Source organism: Sorex araneus, chromosome X, assembly GCF_027595985.1.
Source record: "Sorex araneus isolate mSorAra2 chromosome X, mSorAra2.pri, whole genome shotgun sequence".
Lineage (NCBI taxonomy): Eukaryota > Metazoa > Chordata > Mammalia > Eulipotyphla > Soricidae > Sorex > Sorex araneus.
The window spans coordinates 211,510,416-211,535,838 of record NC_073313.1 but is presented as its reverse complement, the minus strand read 5'-3'; the positions used below and the strand labels follow the sequence as shown (position 1 = coordinate 211,535,838).

General features: G+C 41.6%; 1 protein-coding gene across 1 annotated transcript in view; it reads left to right on the top strand.

Annotated features, from left to right (window-relative positions):
* Positions 1–25,423, top strand: part of PDE11A (phosphodiesterase 11A) — a 447,606-nt gene that overhangs the window by 388,991 nt on the left and 33,192 nt on the right. Inside the window, exons 17-19 of the mRNA XM_004601369.2 lie at positions 3,695–3,758; positions 7,057–7,131; positions 10,327–10,410. Coding sequence (XP_004601426.1) covers positions 3,695–3,758; positions 7,057–7,131; positions 10,327–10,410 — 223 coding nt within the window. The remainder of the gene's footprint in view (positions 1–3,694; positions 3,759–7,056; positions 7,132–10,326; positions 10,411–25,423) is intronic.

Here is a 25,423-nt window from a genome sequence, read left to right as displayed (position 1 = left end):
CCTTCTTTCATCCTCCCTACAACTATCCTCAAGCCCAAACCCAGCCTTACTCTATCTGTCATTCTCCTTTGCCTACAACTTTCAAAATCCGGGTGTGTTGTTGTTGTTGTTTGCATACCAACATTTCTAGGCGCCCCCCAAATGCTTCCATCTCCTTTGTCAAAGCATCATTCCTACTGTTTGCCACAAGCTTCCATCATCATTTTTCTCCTTCCCATCAATGAATACCACACTTCCCTCATGCCTCTTAGCTTTAGGCAAGGCGATTTCTTTCTTTGCAAATAATTTTTGCTTCCATGAGCAATTATAGGAATGTACTTTCTGCAACAGATTAAATCATTATAGTTAAATCCCCTGCATCTCCTTCAAGCTCCACTCCCAATTCCCACACAGCCTCATAGCACAGCTGTAATCCGTTATCAATTTGCTGTATCTTTCCAGACCATTTCGAAAGCATCTATATATGTGTATTTTCCCGTAGGAGAAAATGTCTTTGGTGTAGAATTGCTTGTTTTCAAAGAAAATGGATGTTTACATATCCATCTAAATTGACTCACTCCCTCAAGTACATGCCTAGATGTTCTTTCTAGGTCCACTCCTCAGCATGTCCCAGGGTAAGGACTCCATTCTTGAAATGGAGTCTGGGAAATGTGGTTTCTATTCCTGCTAAAAGTCACAGGTCACAGCCTCAAAAGTAGATACCAGGATCTTTGTTCTCAAATTCCTTGATCTCTGGAGAGCCCACTAATGCATTGACTTTTCCTTTCTCATCACTCCTTGAGATTTTTTACTTCCTCCTGACTCTTCCATCTTCCTCTTTTCCAAATCTTTCCTCTTTCCTGGTCTCCTAAGTGTAGCTCTCCCCACACCTGTCCTTTAGTTCCTGTTTCCTGGCAAAACAGTGTCCAATGCACCCTCTGCCTACAACTCCTGCCCTTGTCCCAGGCTTCTTCTAGGCATGATTTTTAAATTCCAGACAAGCCAAGTGCCTGAATGAAGAAACTGTGGTACATAGACACAGTAGAATACTACTCGGCTGTAAGAAAAAAAATGAAACCATGAAATTTGCTGCCACAGGAAAGGAGCTGGAGAGTATCATTGTGCTGAGTGAAGTGAATGAGGAGAGGAACAAACATTGAATGATCTCCCTCATATTCAGCATGTGAAGAAACAGAATAGAAAAATAACAAATGCTCAAAGGCAACATAAACTGAGAACTTATTTTCAGCAAGAAGTTTACCATGGAGGTAGGAGGGTGGACAAGGAGCCTTGAGACGATAATGGAGAGCGTGGTGCAGGAATAGTTTATGTCTGAAATCCTAATGACAATTTATAAATCACAGTGCCCAAAATACATAAATAAAACCCAGGGCTCATTCCCTATCTCCACCTGAATGTTTTCCTACAATGGTCTACTCATTTTTTGGACAGGAAATCTCAAATATATGGAAAAATCTCATTTGGAAATTTTCTATGTAAGATAAGACTATTCTGGAGGTTGGGGTGTCTCCATTCACCCCTCTTGCATGCTTCTCCTTCCTTCCTCCTTCATTTCATGGTTAGGCTTGAACACTGCACCAAGCAGGGAAGAACCTCTGGGGAATATCACTGTAGACAATTTTAAAGCAGTAATAAAATCAATGAACAGTTTGATTTTTTCAAAGAGCTTTTTATTCTTTCTATATGTCAGTCATCTAAACAATGAGATCTTCCACCCTGAGAAAAACATTTTGCTGATGTTTGTACTAAACAATTAATGAGGTTGTTGTTAAATATCAAAATAACTGATATAAAAGTTCCAAATCAGCACAAGTTATTTAGCCTTTAATTGTGCATGCATCAACCTGAACCATTATAGATAAGATCAAGTCTGATCCTCTCTTCCAGCCTTTTTCCATCTTCCTTCTCTATTTAACTTCAGAATAGTCACTGAAAGTAGAGACTTGCTTAGACTCCATCGATCCCTTCCTAGCTTCCATCCTTTTAAGCTGTGTAACCTTGCATAAGTGACTTAACCTCTGATCAAAGGAAAAAGACACTTTGTAAAAATGCAGCTAATAACGGCATCCCTCCCTCATAAAGTGATTATGTGAACCCCCACCAACCCCCTGTTGTGCCTGCTCAATAAATGGTAGCTATTCAAATTACCATAATCTGAACACCTAGAAGATTCTTGATCAGCTTTTTGATTGATTGATGGTGATATGAATCTGAGAAGTAAGCTTTGTGTTATCAAGCAGCTGGAACCTCGGTAATTACCCAAGTTGTGATACAAGTAGGCAACCTCACACAGAGATTATTTCCTGTCCTGGAGAGAGACACAAAGTACAATGTATTACTTCATCTGGTCCCCCTGCAGTACCAGCCAAACCCAAAATGAGATGCATCAGATGTAACAAGGGGGGTGAGAGGGACTCTTAGGGCTTGCTGATAAAAACTCCTGAATCCTTGGCTCACACTGGGAAAGTGAGCCTCTTCCTGCTTCCATTCACCTCACTAAAGTAGGAGTTAAGGGCATCGATCTCTGAGAGCTGTGATGAGGATTCAGTTAGATAGCAGTGGGTCAGAGTAGTAGCCAGATGGTAAAGCTCTGAGTACAAGAGCTGGGCACACAGGGAGCATGGCGAGTAACTTGTTACAAGCTCAGTAATGAATGTGAAGACAAGACTGATGCATCTCTCTTCACCCGCTAGTGCTTCGCAGCGGCGTGGTTGGGGGTCCATGCTGCCTGATTGAGGACTGTGGCTGCCGTCAGCGCCTGTCAGTGCCCCAACACCACCTAAGCAGCCCCACCATCTGGACAGCAGACCACTTTCCAGTATTCAGAAATGTTGACCTCTGACCTGGGCCAGCCCTCTGACCTCTAACAACACATCCCTTTCTTCCCCGGGAGTTAGCCTAACCCTGCTCGAAACTCTTGTTCCTTTTTAGCAAGCAGATTTGGGACCGAATGTGGCTCATGGCTTCCCCTCCCACCGCATCAAATTAGAAGCACCAGAGCAACCTGCACTTTGAATTTTTATCTTCAGCTCCCTGGCTTAGTAGGAATTCTGGTAAACCCCATAGAAATCTATTCCCTCAAAAAGCAACTTTGATTCTCGGTGTGTCCAGATGAATAACAGCTCATGTATATTTCTTCTTCATGTGGGTTATGAGATGGGGGTGTAACCAAGTAGCATGCTGGTAGCATGAGTCCTCCTTAAGGAAAATCTTAGCTCTTCAGAGCAGATGAAAAGAAATAGCCCCTGGTGTGTTCTGTGCTTCTCTATCTGTAGAAGCTCCTCCATCCCTGAATCAGTGATATTTGACAAAGCACATTATATATGTAAATATATATGTGCACATATATATATATTTGTTTATGTGCTGGACTCATTCCCTTGCTATTGTAAAAAAAGCAAAAGCATCTTGCATTAAAAGCTATTTTAAACTTGCTTAGCTCAGGTGTTGAGAAACTAGTGCTCCGCCTTCCTTGAGCTGCTGCAGACAAAACAAAAGGGCCTCTGAGGGTCTGAGCCAGCTTTGTCTTCCCAAACTGTGCAGCCACGTGATAGAGATGCTCGAGGCGGGACTCTGCACAGAGCTCCCTTGTAGAACTGGCCCGTTCCCATTTTATTTATGTATGTATCTGAGGTGGTTTGTTTAGAAATGCAACAATAGGTGATTCAGGATTTTGTTGGGTTCTGTTTTTCAGATCAATGTTAATGACAGCCTGTGACCTTGGAGCCGTGACCAAACCGTGGGAGATCTCCAGACAGGCAAGTGGTGATTAATGGCAGGGCTCAGCCGAGTAGGGACTGGAAAGCAGGGGACAATATTCCCAGAGCCTCTTGCTACCAGGCTCTGAAACCCTAGTTAATTTGCATCAGTATTAACATGGTGTTAAAAATAGCAGGAGGCTTCCATACCATATACTATATTGCACGAGTCTTTCTTTATTGCCACTACCGAGTCATTTTTTTTCTCATGCTAAGGTTCTTTGACACTGACCATATCTTATAGCAGTAGTTTCAAAAACTGTTTTTAAGTAGGTAAAAAGGTATGGAATCTCACACACAAAGACATGGACACACAGACACACAGAGACAAAGAGACACATACAAAATAGGAGGGTAAAAGGAAATTCTGTTTCCTTCAAGACAATTTAGAATATTTTTTTGATCAAAGTGTGCAATTTAATTTGCTCCAAAGATTATGCCATTCTACCCATCTGGTTTCACCACCATAAAGTGTTAGTTCCAGATTAAGAATTTGTTTTCAGTTCTATAGCTATCCAACTTCAGGTCCTGATTACTCATAGTACTTGGAGGTTACTAACTCTTTAAGTTTTATGAGACACCTACTGGGTATGCTGTGGAGTCTAAAATAATAACATGGTATCTTTTTTTTAATAGAGTTTTTTTAATTGAATCACTATGAGATAGACCCTTACAAAGCTGTTCATGATTAGGCTTTAGTCATACAGTGTTCCAACACCCAGCCCTCTGCCACCAGTGTACATTTCCCAGCAGCAATATCCCCAGTTTCCCTCCCATCACCCCCCACCTCCCCCTCAGCCTGCCTCTATGGTAGGCACTTTTCTTCTCTCTCTCTCTCTCTCTCTCTCTCTCTCTCTCTCTCTCTCTCTCTCTCTCTCTTTCTCTCTCTCTCTCCCTCCATTCCTCCTTTTGGGGATTATGGTTTGCAATACAGATGCTGAAAGGTTATCATAACATGGTATCTTAAGGTTCAATGTTTCATTAAAATTAGATGCTGTCTTAAAAAAAGTAATATTTGTTCACTAAATAGCTAATATTGAATGAGTGCTTTATACATATACTATATTTCATTGAATCCTCAAGACACTTTTGGAGGTAGATACAGTTACTATAGTTGGGTGAATAATAGAAATGCAAAGATACCAAATCCTAGCCTTTGGAACCAATAAATAATAGCTTAAAAGGAAAAAGTCTAAGGACTTTAACATTAGCAGCAGTAGCAGCAGCAGCATCCTGGATTATCCAGGTGGGCCATAAATCCAATCAAGTTGTCCTTAAAAGAGAGAGGCTCAGAGAACTTACACATTCAGAAGAGAAGGTGGTGTTAAATGCCCTACCATCACCCACATGCATAGCAATTCACTGATCAGAACTTGTCACAAGAACCTTCCCAACCACTATGGATAATCTTTCTGTGTACCCAGAAACTGGAAATCCAGAAATAATAAAATAATAAATACATGAAATAATAAAAACATGGCTATTGCAATTTCAAAATAATAAAAAATGCAATTCACTTTTCTTCTTGCAAGAAAAACATACTTATATCCCCAAGAAAGACGATTCAAATGTCCCACTAGTTACAGTATCAAGTCCAAGATATCTGGATGGTCCATATTCTGTATTCAGCCAGGATGTAAATTAAAGACCTATATTTATCCAAAATATAGTTATCACACAATTATGATGTTTGGCACCAAAACTCTCTTAAACATTTAGTCAGTTACTTGAGTCTGGTGATTTCTGGTTTACAGCAGACTCTTCAACATTCAATTCTTTATAGGATTTTAATTTCTTTGCTTAACCATCAGGAACAAAGAAATGTAACATACATACATACTCTCTCTCTTTCTCACTCTCTCTTTTTCTCCCTAATTTCTAGTATTTGGACTCTGACAGGCACCAAGTGAAAGAACCATGCACATCATTGTTCTTAGAAATTTAGTCTTGCTGAAAGGATGTCTGTGTGCCACTTAACTTATTCAAAATATTTAACAATGAGTGGATGGTCATAAACCTGGTTTGATTCTTTTTATTTTTTTTATTTTTTGCTTTCTGGGTCACACCTAGCAATGCACAGGGGTCACTCCTGGCTCATGCACTCAGGAATCACCCCTGGCGGTGCTCAGGGAACCATATGGGATGCTGGGATTTGAACCCTGGTTGGCCGCGTGCAAGGCAAATGCCCTACCCGCTGTGCTATCACTCCAGCCCCAGCTTGGTTTGATTCTTGTTGCAAGTCTGAGTCCTCACTGGCATTTGTTGTGAAAAACATGCCTCCTTTTGGTTTTGATAGTTTGGAGTTAAGAAAGTCAGCTTCATCGTTTATTTCTATAAATAACTCTTCCCTGGTTCACTTTTCCTACCCAGCAGAATATATAAAATGGCAATCTTCACGTGTTACTAACAATTTTATTTTCCAAAGTCCTCCCCTAATATTATGTGTTTGGGTTTTTTTGTTTGTTTGTTTTGTTTTGCTTTACCTTGGGTTATACCTGGCTGTGCTCAATACTTACTCCTGGCAATGCTCCAGGGTCTGTATAAGGTGCCAGGGATCAAACTTGGGTCAGCCACATGCACGGCAAGCACCTTACCTGCTATTCTATCTTTCCAGTCCCAGTATGTGTTTAAAATACACTATCTGATTTATTTCTGTGAGAATTGCACCAAGTATTTTGCTTCTGTGTAATATAGGTGATAGCGCTTATAACATATTTTTATTTTTATAGTCACATATTTTAGGATTTCTTTTTTTTCTCTCTTGTTCTTCCTCATTCTTCTTCTCTATCTCACTCTCTCCTTCCCCCACTCTGTTTCTTAGACCAGCACTTTGCATTCAATATTTATGCTCCCCTCACAGTCCAATAATTCTAAGTGAATGGCTTATTAATAACTCTTCCAATTGAACATTAGTTTTCATGTTAAATTGACATGTTTGAAATTTCATAAGGCAGGGTAATTATGAAGGATTTGTGTGAATTAAGGCGCTTATTTCTAGAACTTGACCACCCGTCTCTTCCTCACATGGGAAGGCCTCCTTTACAGTGACATTTGAGATAGATTGTAGAGAAGACTTCTGGGAACTGTGGAATGTAGAACTGGTGCTCACTTCTACACATAGGCTTATGGAGATAAAGAGGGAGAAAGGCATAGAGAGTGAGAAAATAAGGTTGTTAGGGGGAATAAAGTAAAGATTGAAAGTGTGCAGGTAAGGTATGATATTCCAGGGCCTTCTGGAAGAAAATAAAGTCTTGGTCTCATAAAAAGTACACATAACCCTAAATGAAAAATGTTTCAGGTGGCTGAACTTGTAACCAGTGAGTTCTTTGAACAAGGAGACCGGGAAAGAGCAGAACTCAAACTCACTCCTTCTGTAAGTCCTTTCTTTGAGTTTCACTTATATTTGTTGCTGTTGTTGTTTTATCTTCTTTTTTTCTTTTTGGCTCACACCAGGCGATGCACAGGGCTTATTCTTGGCTCTGTACCCAGGAATTACCCCTGGCTGTGCTCAGGGGACCATATAGGATGCTGGGAATTGAACCCGGGTTGGCCGCGTGCAAGGCAAATGCCCTACCCGCTGTGTTATTGCTCCAGCCCCGCTATTGTTTTAAAGCCAGAGGAATTTGGGTCAACTAGGACCAATTCCACTGCCTAAGGATATGAAGCAGGACCCAGCCTGAGAATGGACACCTTCCATGGTATCCATCCATACACACACACATACACACACACACACACACACACACACACACACACACAGAGGCGTGCACTTCACACAATATCTGGCCCTGTGCTTACCTCCTCGATGACATTTTCAAACATAACTCCAGCTCATAATTTTATAATGGCAAAGGCTGAGGATAAATTTAAGAAAGTCCTCCTGAAAGCTTAAACCCTTAATTAATTAAATGCTAACCACTCAGGTTTTCTGATTAAGAGAGCTGAGCTACTTAACAATCATCTCCTGAGCATCCACAGTGGTGAAAGCAGGGAGGGAATGCAAAGAGGCAGTTGAATGAACCGAGTGCAGCCATTTTGTATGTGGCCAAGGGCCACTTTGAAATAGAAATACAAAAAGAAAAAAAAATCAAAAGGCAGCTGTCCGGCCTTGAAGAGCTAGAATGGTTAGTTGCAGTACATAATGGATATTTTAGGTTTTATTTTTCAATTTCAAGCTTTCCAAAATCCCTAAAGCAAATCATTTCAAGCCTCTGTTTCTTGGTTTACAAAATGAAAAGTTTCACCTGGGGAGTTTGGTTATACTGATCGAAATGCTATTTCTGTTGGATTAATCCATTCAATTATTATTTGAAAATTTGCTTTAGGCTTGGATGATGCCATTTTTATTCACCAGGATATGAAAGACAGAACTATCTTAGCACTCTCAGAGCTGGCAACATCTGTTTTCTTTTTCTTCAGGCGGACACTCGAGAAGTGCTCAAGGCAGACACTGAGCCCTTTCCCCTGACCCTATTCTCTTTTTGGGAGGTGGGGCCGAGAGATTTTATATCATAGTAATGTTCACAGGCCACTTCCATCTCTGTGCTTGGGGGTGGCCTCTGATGGTGCTTGGACACCCATGTGAAGCTGAGGATTGGACCCAGGCCTTCTGCATGCGAAGTATATGCTCTAGGCCATTGGGGTGTCTTCCCAGACCTTCCCTATTATTGACAAGTAATCCCATAAAATTTTATGCTCCAATAACTCAAAATTATTCAAAGTTTTTGAAAGCCTTGCATAGCCCAGCAGATCTGAAGCCCAATGCGTGCTCCCCTCAAGCATTGCAACTAAAACATGTAAGCCACTATCTTGTTCTGTTTGGTTGGTAGGTTGGTGTGTGGGTCACACTAAGCAGTGCTCAGGGGTTACTTTCAGCGCTGTGCTCAAAAATCACTCCTGGAAGGCTTGGGGGACCATATGGAATTGTAATGAATCAAAGCCAGGTCACCAGCTTTCGAGGCAAGCACCTCACTCACTATCGCCCCAGCCCCCACTATCGTATTGTGAACCTTTGCAGCTAGTGATTTCTACCCAACCTACTCTCACCCTCCTTCCTAAGTCTGAAGGATGAAGGATTTTCCAACATCTCCCCACCAAAGGGATCTGCCTTACATAGAGATATTAAAATGACGTGGTAAGAGCCAAAGTGATAAGACAGCAGTTACTGCATTTGTCTTGCAATGCAGCTGATCCAGGTTCAGTCCCTGGCACCCTATATTGCCCCAGAGCCGAGGCGGAAGTTATCCTTGATACTGTGTGATGGGGTTGAGGTTCCACACATGGAATTTGATCATGGCTTATTGTAAAATTGGGTGCTATAAATAATTTTGTAAATTACAGTACCTCAATAAAATATTTTTTAAAAATAGTAATAAAATAAAATGACATGGTTGTCCCACGTTATTGAAAGGGCAGACAAAAAAGGGTGATCAGAGTCCATGACTTCTTCAATCTGGCTCTTCTCTAAGAACAAAACATTCTCCCTGGGTTTCAGTAGGCAGAGACAAGCAACCGCCTTTAGAATCCAATTCCAGCGGGAGAGATAACACAGCAGTTAGGGAGTTTGCCTTGTATGTGACCAACCCGATTTGATTCTCTACACCCTATGTGGTTCCTCAAGCCTTGCCAGAAGTGATCTCTGAGCACAGAGCCAGGATAAAGCCAGAGCACAGCCAGGTGTGGCCCCAAAACTAAAGAATAAAAGAAAAATCCAGGGGCTGGAGAGATAGCACAGCGGGTAGGGCGTTTGCCTTGCACGCGGCCGACCCGGGTTCAAATCCCAGCATCCCATATGGTCCCCTGAGCACGGCCAGGGGTAATTACTGAGTGCAGAGCCAGGAGTAACCCCTGTGCGTTGCCAGGTGTGACCCAAAAAGCAAAAAAAAAAAAAATCCAATTTCAGTGCATAGATTCCCTTGCTGTATCTTTGTCCAAAAATAAAACTAAAATTTCTAACTTTTAGAATAACTTTTAAGACTGAAGACTTTACTTATAAATTGAAGGTATTGAAGATTCCTCTCACCACTATCAGTCTGCTGCTATATATAAAGTTAGGAATTTACTAATGATGAAAGCCTTATTGAAATATATACAGAATAGTTGATCTAACACCCAACTCTAAAAAAATAATATAAAAAATTTCTATTTGAAAGAGTTGTTAACAATCTCACCCAGTCTATTCCATTCGATCCCAATCTCTTCCACTATAAAAATAAAACCCTGCTCTATTTTTGTGGCAATAAAACACCCCCATTTCCCTTTGACTTGTACCCAATTCCCAGTGCCCTCATGACTTGATTTAGTAACAGTCACCTATATCTGAAGACAGATTTTTGGCCCCAAGGAGTTGCATGCAATAAAGGTCAAATAAATTCACTTACAAATCTCATAAAAAGAGGTGAAAATACTTTATTTCTCATCATACATGAGAGGGGAAAAGTGCATATAAGGATCGATTGTGTTTTGAGAGGCATTCAGTTAGTAAAAATGGAATCCTTGTGGCACAGTTTATGACATAATGCCTTTAAGATACTCCAGTGTAATAAAATATTCTCCTTCCCCGTTCTAGGCTATTTTTGATCGGAACCGAAAAGATGAATTGCCTCGGTTGCAACTGGAGTGGATCGATAGCATCTGCATGCCCTTGTATCAGGTAATCTTATCTGGGAGGGGCTGCTGATCCTGGCTGAGCCAGATCAGTGGTAAGAGTTTCTATAGTTTTACAAGTGTTTGCTTTAGGAGACCATTCCAGGGGAGGTGTGCATGTAGCTATGAACTCTGGGTGTCAACTTCGGGCCCTTCCTGGAAGAGCTGATAGTAGGAGGATGGAGACCTGGGTTCTGTCCTCCTGACCGTTATTCCACACAAGCCACATAGCTCTCAATCCATTTCCCAAACAGTGTCCCACAAGTCTGCAGTCATTGCCAAACAGACACCACATTGTAGAGACTTATCATTTCCAGTGTCTTCGGCCTCCCAGGAGTAGTTCAGTATTGCAGGTTCCAAGTTCATTAAGAAAAAAAAAAATCAAAGGAAAAACTTTTTTTTTTCTTTTTGGGTCACACCCAGCAATACTCAGTGGTTACTCCTGGTTTTGCACTCAGGAATTACCCTGGTGGTGCTTGGGGGACCATATGGGATGCCGGGGATCAAACCCAGGTTGGCCACTTGCAAGGCCTTACCCACTGTGCTATCGCTCCGGCCCCACAAAGGAAAAACCTTTAACTTTGATTAATTTTGAATTTCTCCAATATTTTACCTGCCTTATTTATTTTCATCGTGTGAGGCACAGAGGGATCCATGAAATGTGGTTTTCTGCTCTGACCCCATCATGTGTACTGTAAGGTATTGTAAAGCTCTTTCCATATAAAAAAAATTTTACCTCTTGGGCCTGGCAAGCTCCCCGTGGCATATTTGATATGCCAAAAATAGTAACAACAAGTCTCACAATGGAGACGTTACTGGTGCCTGCTCGAACAAATCGATGAACAATGGGATGACAATGCTACAGTGTAGTGCTACCTCTTGGGCTAGAGAGATAATACAGCCAGTAAGGCACTTGCCTTACAAGCAGAAGACCTCTATTCAATGCCTAAGACCCCATACAGTCCCCCCAGCATAAACGGGAGTGATCCCTGGGCTCAGAGATAGGAGTAAGTCCTGAGCACAATGAACGTGTGCCCGCAAAACCAAAAATATATAGTTTTAAAAAATCTTCCTCTCTGCAGTGCCTGTCCTGAGGAAGAGGCACTCTTGCTTTCCAGTTCTGCCTGGTGTTCTGAGTCCTGCTTCTGGCGAGGAGACAAGTGTCTGAGGCTGTGAATGTTCATGCTCCTCTTTCTGAGGACGGATTAGAGCTGGCATCAGTTAGCACTACAGCTTAGTGTACATTGGCTTTTAATTCCCTCCCAAGCCTTTGCTTTTATGTATAAAACCCGGTGAGTTCCTGACCCCCCACCTAGCTCAATCAGCCTGAGCTGCTTTTCTAACTTCAAAGGGAGAAACACATGCAGGGCAAACAGGACCGCTTCAGTTCCTCACTCTGTGCAAGGTCATTAAAAACACACTATTGTTTTTTAAGGACCTCACAACCATTAAGTTTCAGGCTTATCTAACACTTTGTGTTTGGCACTCTCAGGAACTGCTGAGCCCTGTCACATTACACTGAAAGAAAAAAAAATCTAGACTGCTCATTTGAAATTCAAATGTGAGTTTTGATGACTATAAATAATAAAAGAAAATTCATTCCTTTGTGTTATGTTCTCTACTAAGTATACAATAGCATAACATCAAAGTTTTTAAAATAATCTAAAGTAGATTATTGTAGTTATAAATGAAACAAAACCTCTTATGTAGTAATGACAGTCTGAGGTGAGGGGGGTGGTTTGGTTTGTTTGGGGACCACACTTAGGGCTTACTCCTGGCTCTGTGCTCATGGTTCACTCCTGGTGAGGTTTCTGAGGACCAAGTGTGATGCCGGGAATTTGAACCAGGGTCAGCTGTGTGCAAGGCAAGTGTGTCACCTGTTGTATGATCTCTCTGTCCCTGTCTGGGTTTTGTAAAGTCAAGAATGAGGCATCCTTTATTGTAAGAGGATCCAGTAATGTCTGCCTGCCTGCTCCTGCCACCCTCTCTAACTGCTCACCGACTAAGCTGGGCCCCATGCACAAAGCCCACAGCCATTGGGTCAGGTAGGCCTTGCTTTCCTAAATCAATTGTAGATCAACCTGAATTATTTATAATGTCATGCAACTTCTTGTGTACATGTAGGCAATAAGTGGGATGAGTACATGTTTTTTGAAATTAAAATTTCCTTTTGCTATGAATAAAGCCTTAGAGGATGAAGCTAAATATTAGAGGGAAGGGGAACTGATGCGATTTTGGCACAGGTTTGCAAAGCTACTGTGGAATGAACTCCAAGCTTGCACATGTTTCTCGTGTCGTTAGCTATAGTAAATGCTGGTGGGGGAGGGGAAACACTTGTGCTTTCCTACATTAATTTAATTGCTTCATTATTAATTCACAATCACTTGTGCTTATCTAGACTTCTGATTAAACACTCTGTAATCTTCAAGTTATAAAAAGAAAGTTACTTGACTTGAAGCTGGGAAATAGCAGGTTCCTGGATATAAGGAGCAATATTGACACGATCTGCCAGTCTTGATTTTTTCACATCCATTGAATTTACTGCTCATCAGTGAAGAGAGTGGGGCGACTGTTTTCATCTGCAGGAAATTAAGAGTGTGACAAGGTCGAATGAGTCCCCCTTCCAAATTAGCATTGTGTTCCTTTTATCTGTTCCCTGGTTTTGGAGTCATGACCGTTTTGTACCTGCACTTCTCTGCTGTTATTTCTTCTATCATCCTTTCTTGCTATTAAACTAACTGGGGAGAGCTGTTGTATGCCAAAGAGGAATGGGGAAGGAGCTGTTTGTACAAGTCTGTGTTCTTACCTGCTACTTTATCTTCTCAGTTAACAAAATAACTTTAATCCCTTCTTTTTTTGAGTCATTTAGAATCATACCTGGGAGGATCAGGAGATCTTCCAGGATCTGTGCTCAGGAGTGACTCCTAGCATTGCTTGGGGAGCCATAACGGTGCCTGGGATTCAAAACAGGGTTTGTTGCATTTAAGGCAAGCACTTTACCCCCCTGTACTATTTCTCTGCCCCCTAAATTGTGCTTTTGTATAAGTTCTTTATCATAACATCCCCCCAATTGTTTTCTGGTTTGGGGCAGTATCTAGAGTTGCTTGGGGCCTATTTCTGCCTCTGAGCTCAGGAATCACTCATAGCAGTGCTCAGGGAACTCGATAGGGTCCCAGGAATTGAGCTGGGATTGACTATATGCAAGGCAAGCACCTTAACCCCGTGCTAACCCTCTGGCGCTCTCCACTTTACCCCACCTCCCTTTTTTTTTTTAAGTTAAAAATTCTTTATCAAGTTTTGAAACCAGCATTTCAAAGAGCCCTCCAATTGAAACTTTGTGGAGTGATCTGAAGTCCTTCTCTCAGAGCCCCTACTTTATTCCTTTTTGTTCAATTGGTTCTTTCCTGCTCCTTAACTGGGTATTCTCAAAGTAATTGCCAGTGCTGTCACCGAAATGGGAAAAGTCACTGGGCAGACACAAGCCTGGAGGCAATCAGTCACCAAGCAAGGAATGCCACTAATGAGACACCAGTGACAAAGACAAAGAGCTCTGCAGGGATTCAGGTGGTGACTGAAGGGCCAGTTTGGGGTTTTGAACTTGTAGGCACAATCCTAAGGCATCTGGGCTAGCAGAAGGTCTGTAAGAAAGTATGCAGGAATGCCCAATGTGATCGAAACGATGCGACCTGATTAGGTAGCATAAGAACCCAGTATGGTCTTGCTAAATTCTCTTGGGATAGGGTAAAAGGATAGATGATAATACATAAGAAACAAAGACCGGACCTTTTATTAGACAGTGCTCTGCCTCTAGAGTGGCATTAGACCTCCTGAGAGCTTGAAGTCACCTGTGGACAGAGCTGTACCCCCTGGCTGGAGGAGCCTTATGGAGAAGAGTCTGGAGGGGGTGAAAACTCTCCAAAGACAGTCAGGGCTGGAGGCTGCTGAGTGCAAAGCAGCAGAGAGACGGGGCAGGGAAGGGGGGAGAGACGGCTGGGCAGAACTTGCAAAGAGGACTTTCAGCAGCATTTTTACTTCATTGACTTTTACTGAATAATTTGGCTTTACATCCTGATTTTGAAAGGGTTGTGCTCGTCAGATATCAAAATCAAGTTCTTTGCACATGTTCTCCAGTTGGATGAGTTTTTCTCTCCTCCAAGAACTGGGGAAGGATTGTGTGACTTCTCGGGGCTCAAAGGGCTCCTGATGGGTGTTTAAGTGGGAACACATACCAGGGGCACCTGGGCATGCTGTCTGCCCACTGTAGGTTACACCGAAACTCTTAACTCAAGGACAACTTCAATTTCCAGGCAACGTGTGTTAATGTTGAAGGAAAACAGAATCGCTTCTTGTCCTCCAAAGTCTGCTCATGTTGGAAATTGTAGAAGAAAACAGAATGAAAATGAAAGTGAAAATAATGAAAATGAAAATAATGTCTCTGGTAGGGAACAAAAAGATTTAAGATATTAAAAAATTATATGTATTTTCTTTTCTTTCACATAAATCATTTATGAGAAGTATATTAATTAAATTTTATAGGGGTGATAAAAATTAGGATTTTTCCGTGTAATTTGGAAACCCTTTGTTACTTAAAAATGACAAATTTCTGGGGAGAAATCTATTATTAAATCATCTAAGAAAGCTCAGGATTGACTGAAGTGACAGAAAATATATAAAAAATTCATAAATAGGGGGCCAGAGTTAGTACAATATTTGCATTTCATGTGGTCTCCCCAGGTTCAATCTCTGGCATCTCATATGGTCCCCCAACACCACCAGGAGTGATCCCTGAGCACAGCTGGGTGTTTTCCAAAAAATCCCCAAAAGTATAAATAAAACTAGAGGACAGGGTAAGAACCTGCAGAAAGTCATCCGGATCCAAATATAATTGAGTCATAGGGAGCTGTTTGTATACGTGTGTTGTAAGAATTATAAATGTACAATTCTCTAGAACTCACTTATCTTTTTAATCTTATGGGTCTAAACTTTTCTTTAAATAAAAAGAAAAAAAGGAAGGAAAGAAAGAATTTGATCCTAACAGGCAGAAGTCATGATTTATCTGTGACAGCATTTTAATCAGGAAGCATATAGGAAGCCCGAGTGGGCAGGGAACTATCAAAGCGTGTTCCCCAAGAGAAGACTAACGCCCTGGTTAGTTAGCTCTGTCCTAGCAGGGTATCTCGCAGGAATACATTGACATCTGATTCCTGTGCTTTCTGCTGTCTTTGCACCCTGCTGGGGATCCATTAGCCTGCTGCTCAACATCTTTGGAGGGAGGAAAAATAGAAAGAAAGAAAGAAGGAAGGAAAAAAAATACCCATCAAACTTTGAAGTCACTGTGGTACCAGCCTTAGGGATAAACAGAAAACCTGATGTCGCAGCTTCACACTGAGCTGCTTTGTGCACGAACAAGCCAACTTTCTGCCCTTTATTTCTATTCTCACATAATCAAACCTCAGCGTACCTAGATTGCAGTGAGACACAGGGACATCGTATGTGCGTTATGGACTGAGGGGGGTTCATTTTTATTCTTCACAGAATCAGATTTGCAGCTCATCCCAAAATGGGTCTTTATGTTGAAGCAGATTTTTTTCACAGATTAATGTCAAAGGGTTTGAAGTAGACAAGCGCTAACCAGAGAAATTCTCTTCATTCCAAAAAGGAAAAAGACTAGCATATTATCTCTTTTTACAGTTAGTAAAGTGTCTGTGCAACAGGCAGGGTGTCATTGTGATGATTATTATTACTTTTTGTATTTTTGGTTTGGGGGCCATTCCCAGTGATATTGAGAGCTTGCTCCTGGCTCTGCACTCAGAGATCACTCCTGGCGGGTTCAGAAGAACATAAAGGATGCTGGGGATCAAGCCCTGGTCAGCCACATGCAAGGAAGATTACCTGCCCACTATAGTATTGCTCCAGCCTTTGATTATTGTAATTTTAAACTTTTCTTTCTGTATTCAGTTGCTAGGGTTGCTTTGGGAAAATGTGTTCTACTTAATAAAATTATAAATAAGCTATCTGAAAAAAGAGAGAGAAAACTTTAAAATCACACTTTAGAATGTAAAGACTAGGAATTAGAAATAATCCATTGGAAAAGATAACCAAAATTCTATTTCAAATCACGTTTGTGGGTACCAATAGAAGTATCTTAGAAACAATTCAGCATTTCCAATTGAATCAGATCTTGTGTCCAGTTTTTGAGAAAAAAAATCAATGATGAGTGACAGAGTGACACTTACAATATGACATTTTCTTACGTGATCAGAGAAAGAAACAATTTTAATAGATTTTTTAAAAGTTACTATCAAAATCTGCACAGTGGTTAGTTAGGGCGTTTGCCTTGCATGCGACCAACCCGTGTACTATTCCTCCGTCCTCTCGGAGAGCCCGGCAAGCTACCAAGAGTATCCCACCCGCACGACAGAGCCTGGCAAGCTACCCGTATTCGATATGCAAAAAACAGTAACAAGTCTCACAGTGGAGATGTTAGTGGTGCCCGCTTGAGCAAATCGATGAACAGGATAACAGTGTTACAGTGCTCTAGTGCTACCAAAATCTTCATGTTGCAATTGTTTCTCTACAACAATTGTTATTCTTGTGGATTAGAGGAAAGAAATAGCCTGTACTAATTTCTTACTTGTTCTTATAAATAGGAGATAAAAACAGAATGAGATAATCTACAACAATAACAAAAACAAAACAACCAAAAAAACTCAAGAAAGAAAGGGAGGGAAGGAAAAAAGTGTAATTTTCTCATATCACTGTAATTTACCGATCTGGCTACACCTTTTCCTGGCAATGGGGTAAGGTGGAGAGCACTCAGGGATTGGTATTTAAATTGGACAATTCAACTATGTCAGTCTGTTGGGAATAGTTCCCTGGGGGATGTTTGCTCCCAGTCAGAGCTATTTCTTTTCCCTGGCTAACATCTAGCTGCTAGGCAAACTCACCTTCCTAAGGAGTCTGTGACCTTATGGGGAGAAAGACCCTTCTATTTTAAAAGAATTTTTTTAAATTATCTGAATTAGGCTGGAGCAATAGCACAGCAATAGGGCATTTATTTGCCTTGCACGCAGCGGACCCAGGTTCGATTCCTCCATCCCTCTCAGAGAGCCCGTACTGTCTCTCTACCCCTCACCCCACTTTCTTTCTGCTCCTTTTTCTCTTTTCTCTCTCCCTCCCAGTTCTTTGACTCCCCTTGCCCCTTTCTTTTCCCCTTCCCAACAGCCAATTGGCAAGTTTTAAATTTCCCTTTCTTTTTCTGATAGTAACTGCCTTTTTTTGGTGTCCTTAGTGCTCTCCTTATTAGAATTTTTCAGTAAAACCCAATCATCTGATTTAGTTAGGTCTGGTTCTTAGTAAGATGGAAGTACTGGAATTTCAAAATCATCTGTGTGTATGTGTGTGGGGGTGTGGGTGTGTTTGAAACTACACAAATCTAGCATGGAAGGTAATTCTCTTTCAGGCTAACAGTTTGCTGTTTCTAGCTGAAAACCACTATTCACTGAAACAAGAGATGGCAACCGGTGTAACCGGTAGAGATGGCAGGCCTCAAAATTTTTCATATTTCTGTCCTTGTTACATATAGCTAGACTTACAACTGAATGTTGATAGTAAAACCTGCTTACTTCGAATTTTTTTATAAACTATCAAATAGGGATGGAATAAAAAATATAAATATGTAAAAATATCACTCTGGGTGCCCCAACGGGAGAGCTTATGTGTGTGAGGCCCTAGATTCAATCCTCCATCTGCCTCCCACCGAGCTCTGTCCCTAGATCATTAGCTATATAGTTGGGCCAGAGAGATAGTACAGCGGGGAGACACTTGTTTTGCATGCAGCCATCCTGGGTCTGAATCCCAGCACCCCTTGGTCCCCCAAGCCCTGTCAGGAGTGATTCCTGAGCACAGAGCCAGGAGTAAACCCTGAGCACTTCTAGTTGTGGTCCAAAAACAAAATTTAAAGATGAAAAAAACAATAGCTAAACAGTGCGTTTGGGGGCTCCCCAAGCAGTGCTCAGGAGATTTAGAGTCCCCACTAGCGATTCCAGGTCAGCTGGCTGTGAGGTCAGCTCAAGGACTCTAGGGTGCAGCGCTGCTCGGCTCCCGAAGTTCCAGGGATACACAAGCCACCTCAATGATGTCAGAGCCTCCAGGACCGCACCCAACAATGCTTGGGGGTCATGTGGTGCCCGGAATCAAACCTGGGCACAAGTAGGCATGCACCCTAACTGCTATACTATCTCCCAGTGTCATTTTTACGATATATATGTCTCTCCATTACGTCATTTTTACAATATGTATGTCCCTTCCAGACTTCTGTCAAAATTATCTTCCTTTTGAAAAATATCTACAGGCAGTGGTGGCATACCCCCCTCTCCCACTCCCTCTCTGCCTGTGTGGCAGATGATTTTCACTTTACTCTTCACTTACTTTGATTACATTCAATTTTCGACAGAAAACTCACTATCATTATTTGGAGTTTTTCCCCCAACAGTCAGACCTGTCGGAATGGCATCATTAGATTGCATGTTTTCTATTGTTGATAACAAAGAGCATATTATGTTGCACAGTCGCGAAAGCGGCCGCCCAGATTTGGAATTCTGGTATTAAGTCCAGAGGTATTTCTGCCAGCAGCCACTGCATTCAAGATTGGTTTCTGTGGCGCTGGGATCATAGGTGTTCAGGAGCGGAGGAGCTGTTCATGGGCGACTGCTCAGGGTCTCATTGGGGCAGGAGGCAGGGCCGGTTCTGACTCCCCCATCGCAAGATTCCTCAAGCATACCGTCCCATCACTGCAAACTCCTACCTCTCTGTCCAATTGGTTCTGAATGGTGGCGGTCGCCATGCTGTCCAGGGGGAAAAAGGCCAAGGGACAGAAACCCTTCCCCTCCCGGGGCTGCACGGGACAGTAGCTTAGATCAGAGTCCAGGAGTATATCTGCCAGCAGCCGCTGCATTCTGAGATTGGTTTATGTGCCTCTGGAATAATGGATGCTCAGGGGTGGCAAAGCCATTCCTGAGCATATATTTTGTATATCAGGAAAGACCTCATGGTTTGGAGATGTCCCAGTCCCGCATACCGGAGCCATGTTAGTAGAAGCTCAGTGTCGCTGGGGCTCCATCTGGAGAAGATGTGCTGGCTGTACCTTCTCCTTCTGGTACCCCAGTGTTGTTGGCCTGGTCTGGGGTTCGGAGCAATCTCCGGCTTGTGGTGCTGCCAGAATGGCTGGATTCTTTACTGCTGGTTGTGGCAAGATGGCACCGAGGGCAGGTTGAGGGCGTGACTTCCAGGGGACGGGGCAAATTGGAAACTGGGCTGGCGCCGCCCCATTCCAGTGCCCCCCACGATTTGGAGATGTCCCAGTACCGCATACCGGAGCTGTGTTAGTAGAAGCTCAGTGTATGATCCCCTTTAACAGTGGGCCTCATTCCTGTCCTCCCACCCATTTCTCAACTGGGTACACTTTGCCCCAAATCACAGGACTCACTAATCCTCTGGTTTGACTTCCCTTGCCTTTGTTCCTTTGCCTTTGTGTCTAGAAGATGGTGACCCAGTCTGTCACTTCCTCTGTCTAATCTTAGCTCCCATCCCATGTCTGAGAGCGCCCTCTCCTCTTCATCACCGCACACTCTGTATTGTGACGTGGTTTCTGTCTCTCTTCTCTATAGACTAGTTCCTTGGCACCAACATTTCCTGGTATCTAACACAGTATCTAGCACATTCTAACAAAGGTGAGCTGAACAAAGGAATGAGTAATAGCATGCAGATTGCAGAATGAAAGACAAGCAGTGAGATGTATGAAGTAGCTTATAATACCATTTTAAATTGTCATCTATAAATATATAAAACTCTCATCAGAATATGCACTGTTATAACCTTGCCCATAATCTGAAGTATATGGCCTATGATATCCTTTAGAATGTGGTTTAATTCTCATCATGGTTGAATTGACCCTTAATTCTAATGCAAAAGACCAGTTTATAGACATGAATTTTTCAGGGTTTTGACTTTTTAACAAAAGGGTAGTTGAAATTTTCTTTATGCAGCATTTCCAGAAAATATGATCTTCTAGTTATTTTAATATTCAAGTTAATAGAGTTAACATGGACTGGAGCGATAGCACAGTGAGTAGGGCATTTGCTTTGCACACAGCAGACCCAGGTTCAATTCCATCCCTCTCAGAGAGCCCGGAAAACTACTGAGAGCATCCTGCCTACACGGCAGAGCCTGGCAAGCCACCCATGGTTTATTTGATATGCCAAAAACAGTAACAACAAGTCTCACAATGGAGACATTACTGGTGTCCACTCGAGCAAATCGATGAGCGGTGGGATGACAGTGCTACAGTGCAAAGTTAACATACATATTTCAGGGAACTATATTGCATACTTATGCATGATTTAAGTAAATTATAATAAAACACTATTTATTGTGATTAAAACATAATAATCCTTTTAGAGGGAGGGCCATACCCAGACGTTCTCAGGGGCCTCACCCAACGGTGCCAGGGTCAAAACTGCAGCCAGATGCAAGGCAAGCACCTTAACCTTTGTACTCCCTCCAGCCCTAAAACACAGTCTTTCTTAGACTTAGAAGACTTTTCATCTTATGCTGTCCAATTGCTATTATATGGGGGAAGTTGTCTGCCTTAGAGGCAGGGGGACGGCTGGAAATGGGGGTATACTGGGGATATTGGTGGTGGAGAATGTGCACTGATGGAAGGATGGGTGTTTGATAATTGTATGACTGAAACTCAAACATGAAAGCTTGTAACCATCTCATGGTAATTCAATAACAATTTAAAATAGATAAAAAAATAATAGTGTACTATGTAGGATAAATTACTAAATAGGAAAGTGAGGAGTTTAACAGAAGAACATGCAAGTTTTTGCTGCTGATTGAACCATGATAGATATGTGGCTGGCCGAGGCATCTTACACCATTGGCTACATCGCATAGTTCTTGCAGAATACCTGATACGCCAGGATGTTTGGTTTTAGAGAGATTTTTTTCATCTTCAGAAATAAGCTTGGGTTGATAAAGCAATGAGCTGTATGTCATTTTGTGTAAATGAAATGAACTTTAATTTGTATCATTTTCTGCAACTTAAAAAAAAAACTTTGTGGTGGAGGGAAATTGACAGTGGTGGGAGGGGGGTTGGTGCTAGAATATTATATATCTAAAAACTCAACTACCAATAACTTTAAAAATCATGGTTTTTAATTAAATGTTAAAAATTTAAATAAAAAATTAAAAACAGAAAACCTGTTTTTTGTATATCAGTTCTTAATCTATTCCTATTCCTATGCATTTTGTGAGCTCAAGCTACCATTATGCATCTATATTAAAATGGCAAAAAAATACAATCTCTACTAAAACTTTTGAGGGCAGAATTTAAGGTAAGATATACTCCTTATGCAGTTGACCAGAACAAAGAACTCTAAGACTGTTTCTATTTGGGAATTAAGAAGTTAAAATTCCCATAACCTAAATTCATACAAAATTTGGAATTTTGCCTTTATTTAAATTACTCTATAATTCTTCTAGGCAGCATATTTGAAAAGCCACTTTACCTCTTCCTCATTGACTTTGTTAAATGTCCTCCCTGATTTTCTTCAAAAGAAAAGGAAGGGAGGGAGTTAAAATTAGAGAGAGAAAAGGAAAGTTCATTTTTTAACCAAGAAAAGAATCCTATCCTCTGAAATATTCCTTTTTGCACCACAAGTGCTTCTCCACATTTTCTGCAACTTAATGTTTATTTGAAGGGTCAGCTTTGTTTGAGCTCTTGGGAAGTAAGGCATGAGATAAACATAAAACACTCTTATTATGCAATTGTCAAACAGAATTTTCAGTATTATTCTAAATGTTTCCTAAGAGAATTCAAGCAGGCACTATCTGGATCCTCAGCTATTGCTGCTCTTATATTTAATTATCATAGCTGCAGCTGTAAAAATATTAGATAAATCACTCAAGGTGACTTGCCTCTTCCTAACAAGCAGATGCCACATGGAGCCATAATCAGACAGAACCAGGCACCAATACAATAGCAGCCCAATACTTAAGTCCACTGACCCCGTCCAAAAAGAAGTTCAAAACTGCTATCAGACTTAAGTTTTTGGAAAAAAAGAGGATCCATATTAGAGACCTATACCTAGAAGAGTATTTTTAAGCATACTTTTTCATTGGAGCTGGAGCGATAGCACAGCGGGTAGGGCGTTTGCCATTCACGCGGCTGACCCGGGTTCGATTCCTCCATCCCTCTCAGAGAGCCCGGCAAGCTACCGAGAGTATCTTGCCTGAGTATCCTGCCAGAGGCTGGCAAGCTACCCGTGGTGTATTCTATATGCCAAAAACAGTAACAACAAGTCTCACAATGGAAACATTACTGGTACCCGCTTGAGCAAATCGATGAACAACAAGACAACAGTGCTACAGTGCAGTGCTACTTTTTCATTGAGCTGACAATATTTGAATTATATTGGCTTGACCTTGGAAAAGGGCAGAAATTTAAATTTACAAAGTATTCTTACATGCATGATTTGGCTTAATTCTAACTCTGTGAAGGAAGAAGATAATTTCATTCTGGATCCTATGTCTAACAGTCTAGGTTTTACCTGTAGAGATAGTGAAACCTAAAGAAGCAATCGACTTTGGGTGAGTGAAGCAGCTAATGATAAACAACAGAGCCAGTGTTTAAGATTATGTCTCTCAGCCTTCTTTGGCTGCTTTCCCCCCACTGTATTGCCCAAAAGAGGTCAGAGATGATTCCACTTTGCCCAGCAGAACACTACTTTTATAAACATCCCCTTTAAATTAAAAACAGAATCCTTCAATGCAGTAGCAGATGGTGACCTGAGGAAGAGCAATATCTCAAGGACCAAATAGGCCCATGGATCCTACTTTATTATTTTGAAAAACTTGTTCAGAAAAACTTTTCATCACACTGTCTTTGGTCTAACCCTTTCACAAGTAAAATGACTGATGTTACCAAAAGAAGATAAAAGACTCTTCTCGTTACTTATCCTCTTGATAATCCCCTTCACATAAAAAAAAAGATTTTTTTTAAAAGAAGTAGTATAGTGAGTAGGACCCTGGCCTTACATGTTACTGACTGGAGTTTAATCCCCAAAATTCCATATGGTTCACCAAGCCCTGCCAGGAGTGATCCCTGAGTGCAGAGCCAAGAGCACCATTTGGTTGGCCCCAAAACAAAACAAAACAAAACAAAAGAGATTTTTTTAAAATGGAAACTATTCTGGCAATAGTAAGAGACTGAAAGAACTCTGAGGCCCACGATAAAAAAAGAAATCAGATTGGGGCTAGTAAGATTGTACATTGGATAGGGCACTTGCCTTGTATGTGGCTGACCTTGATTCCAGCATCGAATATGATCCACTGAACTCACTTGGCTGACTGCAGAACCAGTAGTAAACCTGATGTGGCCCCCCAAACCAAAGGGATACAAAGAATAAGAAAAAGAAGAAAAAAGCCAAGATTTTCTGGAATAGTCTGTTAGTAGAAGTGGGAGGGAGTGCTGGGGCTGGAGTGATAGCACAATGGTAGGGTGTTTGCCTTGCACTCGGCTGACCTGGGTTCGATTCCCAGCATCTCCTATGGTCCCCTGAGAACCGCCAGGAGTAATTCCTGAGTGAAGAGCCATGACTTAACCCCTGTGCATCGCCGGGTGTGACCCAAAAAGAAAAAAATAAGATGTGGGGGTGCTGTGAACCACTAGTGAGGAAACAGGGAGCACAATAGAGAAAACATACTGCTTCGAGAATACTAAGTCGTTATGTGTCTCTCCTTCTTCTTCCTCTTTTTCTTCTTCTTCCTCTTCTTCCTCTTCTTCTTCTTCCTCTTCTCCTCCTCTTCCTCCTCCTCCTTCTTCTTCCTTCTTCCTTCTTCTTCTTCTTCTCCTTCTTCTCCTCCTCCTCCTCTTCCTCCTCCTCCTCCTTCTTCCTTCTTCTTCTTCTCCTCCTCCTTCTTCTTCTTCTTCTTCTTCTTCTTCTTCTTCTTCTTCTTCTTCTTCTTCCTCTTCTTCTTCTTCTTCTTCTTCTTCTTCTTCTTCTTCTTCTTCTTCTTCTTCTTCTTCTTCTTCTTCTTCTCCTTCTTCTTCTTCTCCTTCTTCTTCTTCTTCTTCTTCTTCTTCTTCTTCTTCTTCTTCTTCTTCTTCTTCTTCTTCTTCTTCTTCTTCTTCTTCTTCTTCTTCTTCTTCTTCTTCTTCTTCTTCTTCTTCTTTTATTAAAGAGTCATGATTTACAAAGTTACTGGTAGTTGCATTTTAGGCATACAATAGTTCAACACCAATCCTTTCACCAGTGTCAACTTCCTTCTGCCAGTGTTCCCATATTCCCTCCCTATTCCAACCCCCACCTCATCCCCACCTATCAGATTTGACAGGCACATTACAAAGTTTCAGTGGTTGCTGCTTAGACCTCAAGTTTTCAATTCTATTGAATCTGTTTCTTGGGTATATGGCTATACCCCTTACTCATATCACTGCTATAACTGAATTCCTGATGCCTGTTAACCCACTGCTTCTTGTTTTCTTCTTCCTCCTTGATTTCTTTCCTTCTCTGGCTGTCTTCTTCTAAATACTGTAGTCAAAGGTGATCTAGGCATCCCCTTTTGCTACAATACAATTCCTCATCTAGTTGTCTATGTTCCACAGACAAGTGGATCACCCTGTGTTTGTCTTCTTCTGGCTTACTTCGCTCATCATGATACCTTCTGGTTCCAATCTTGTTGCAGCAAATTGTATGATTTCATTGTTCCTTGCAGCTGCATAGTATTCCATTGTGTATATCTAGCTTTACGTGATTTCTTCTAAGGGCATCAGCAATTGAATTGAGGACCTGCACTAATCTGATATGTCTTCACGTTAACTTTGTTATTCTGTGAAGATCTTATTTCCAAATACAGTCGCACTCACAGCTCCTGGGGTTAAAACACAGCATCTCTCAGGGTGGGGGCGGAGTGGCAGACCTAATTCAGTCTTTGACAGTTAGGTTGAAGCCTGA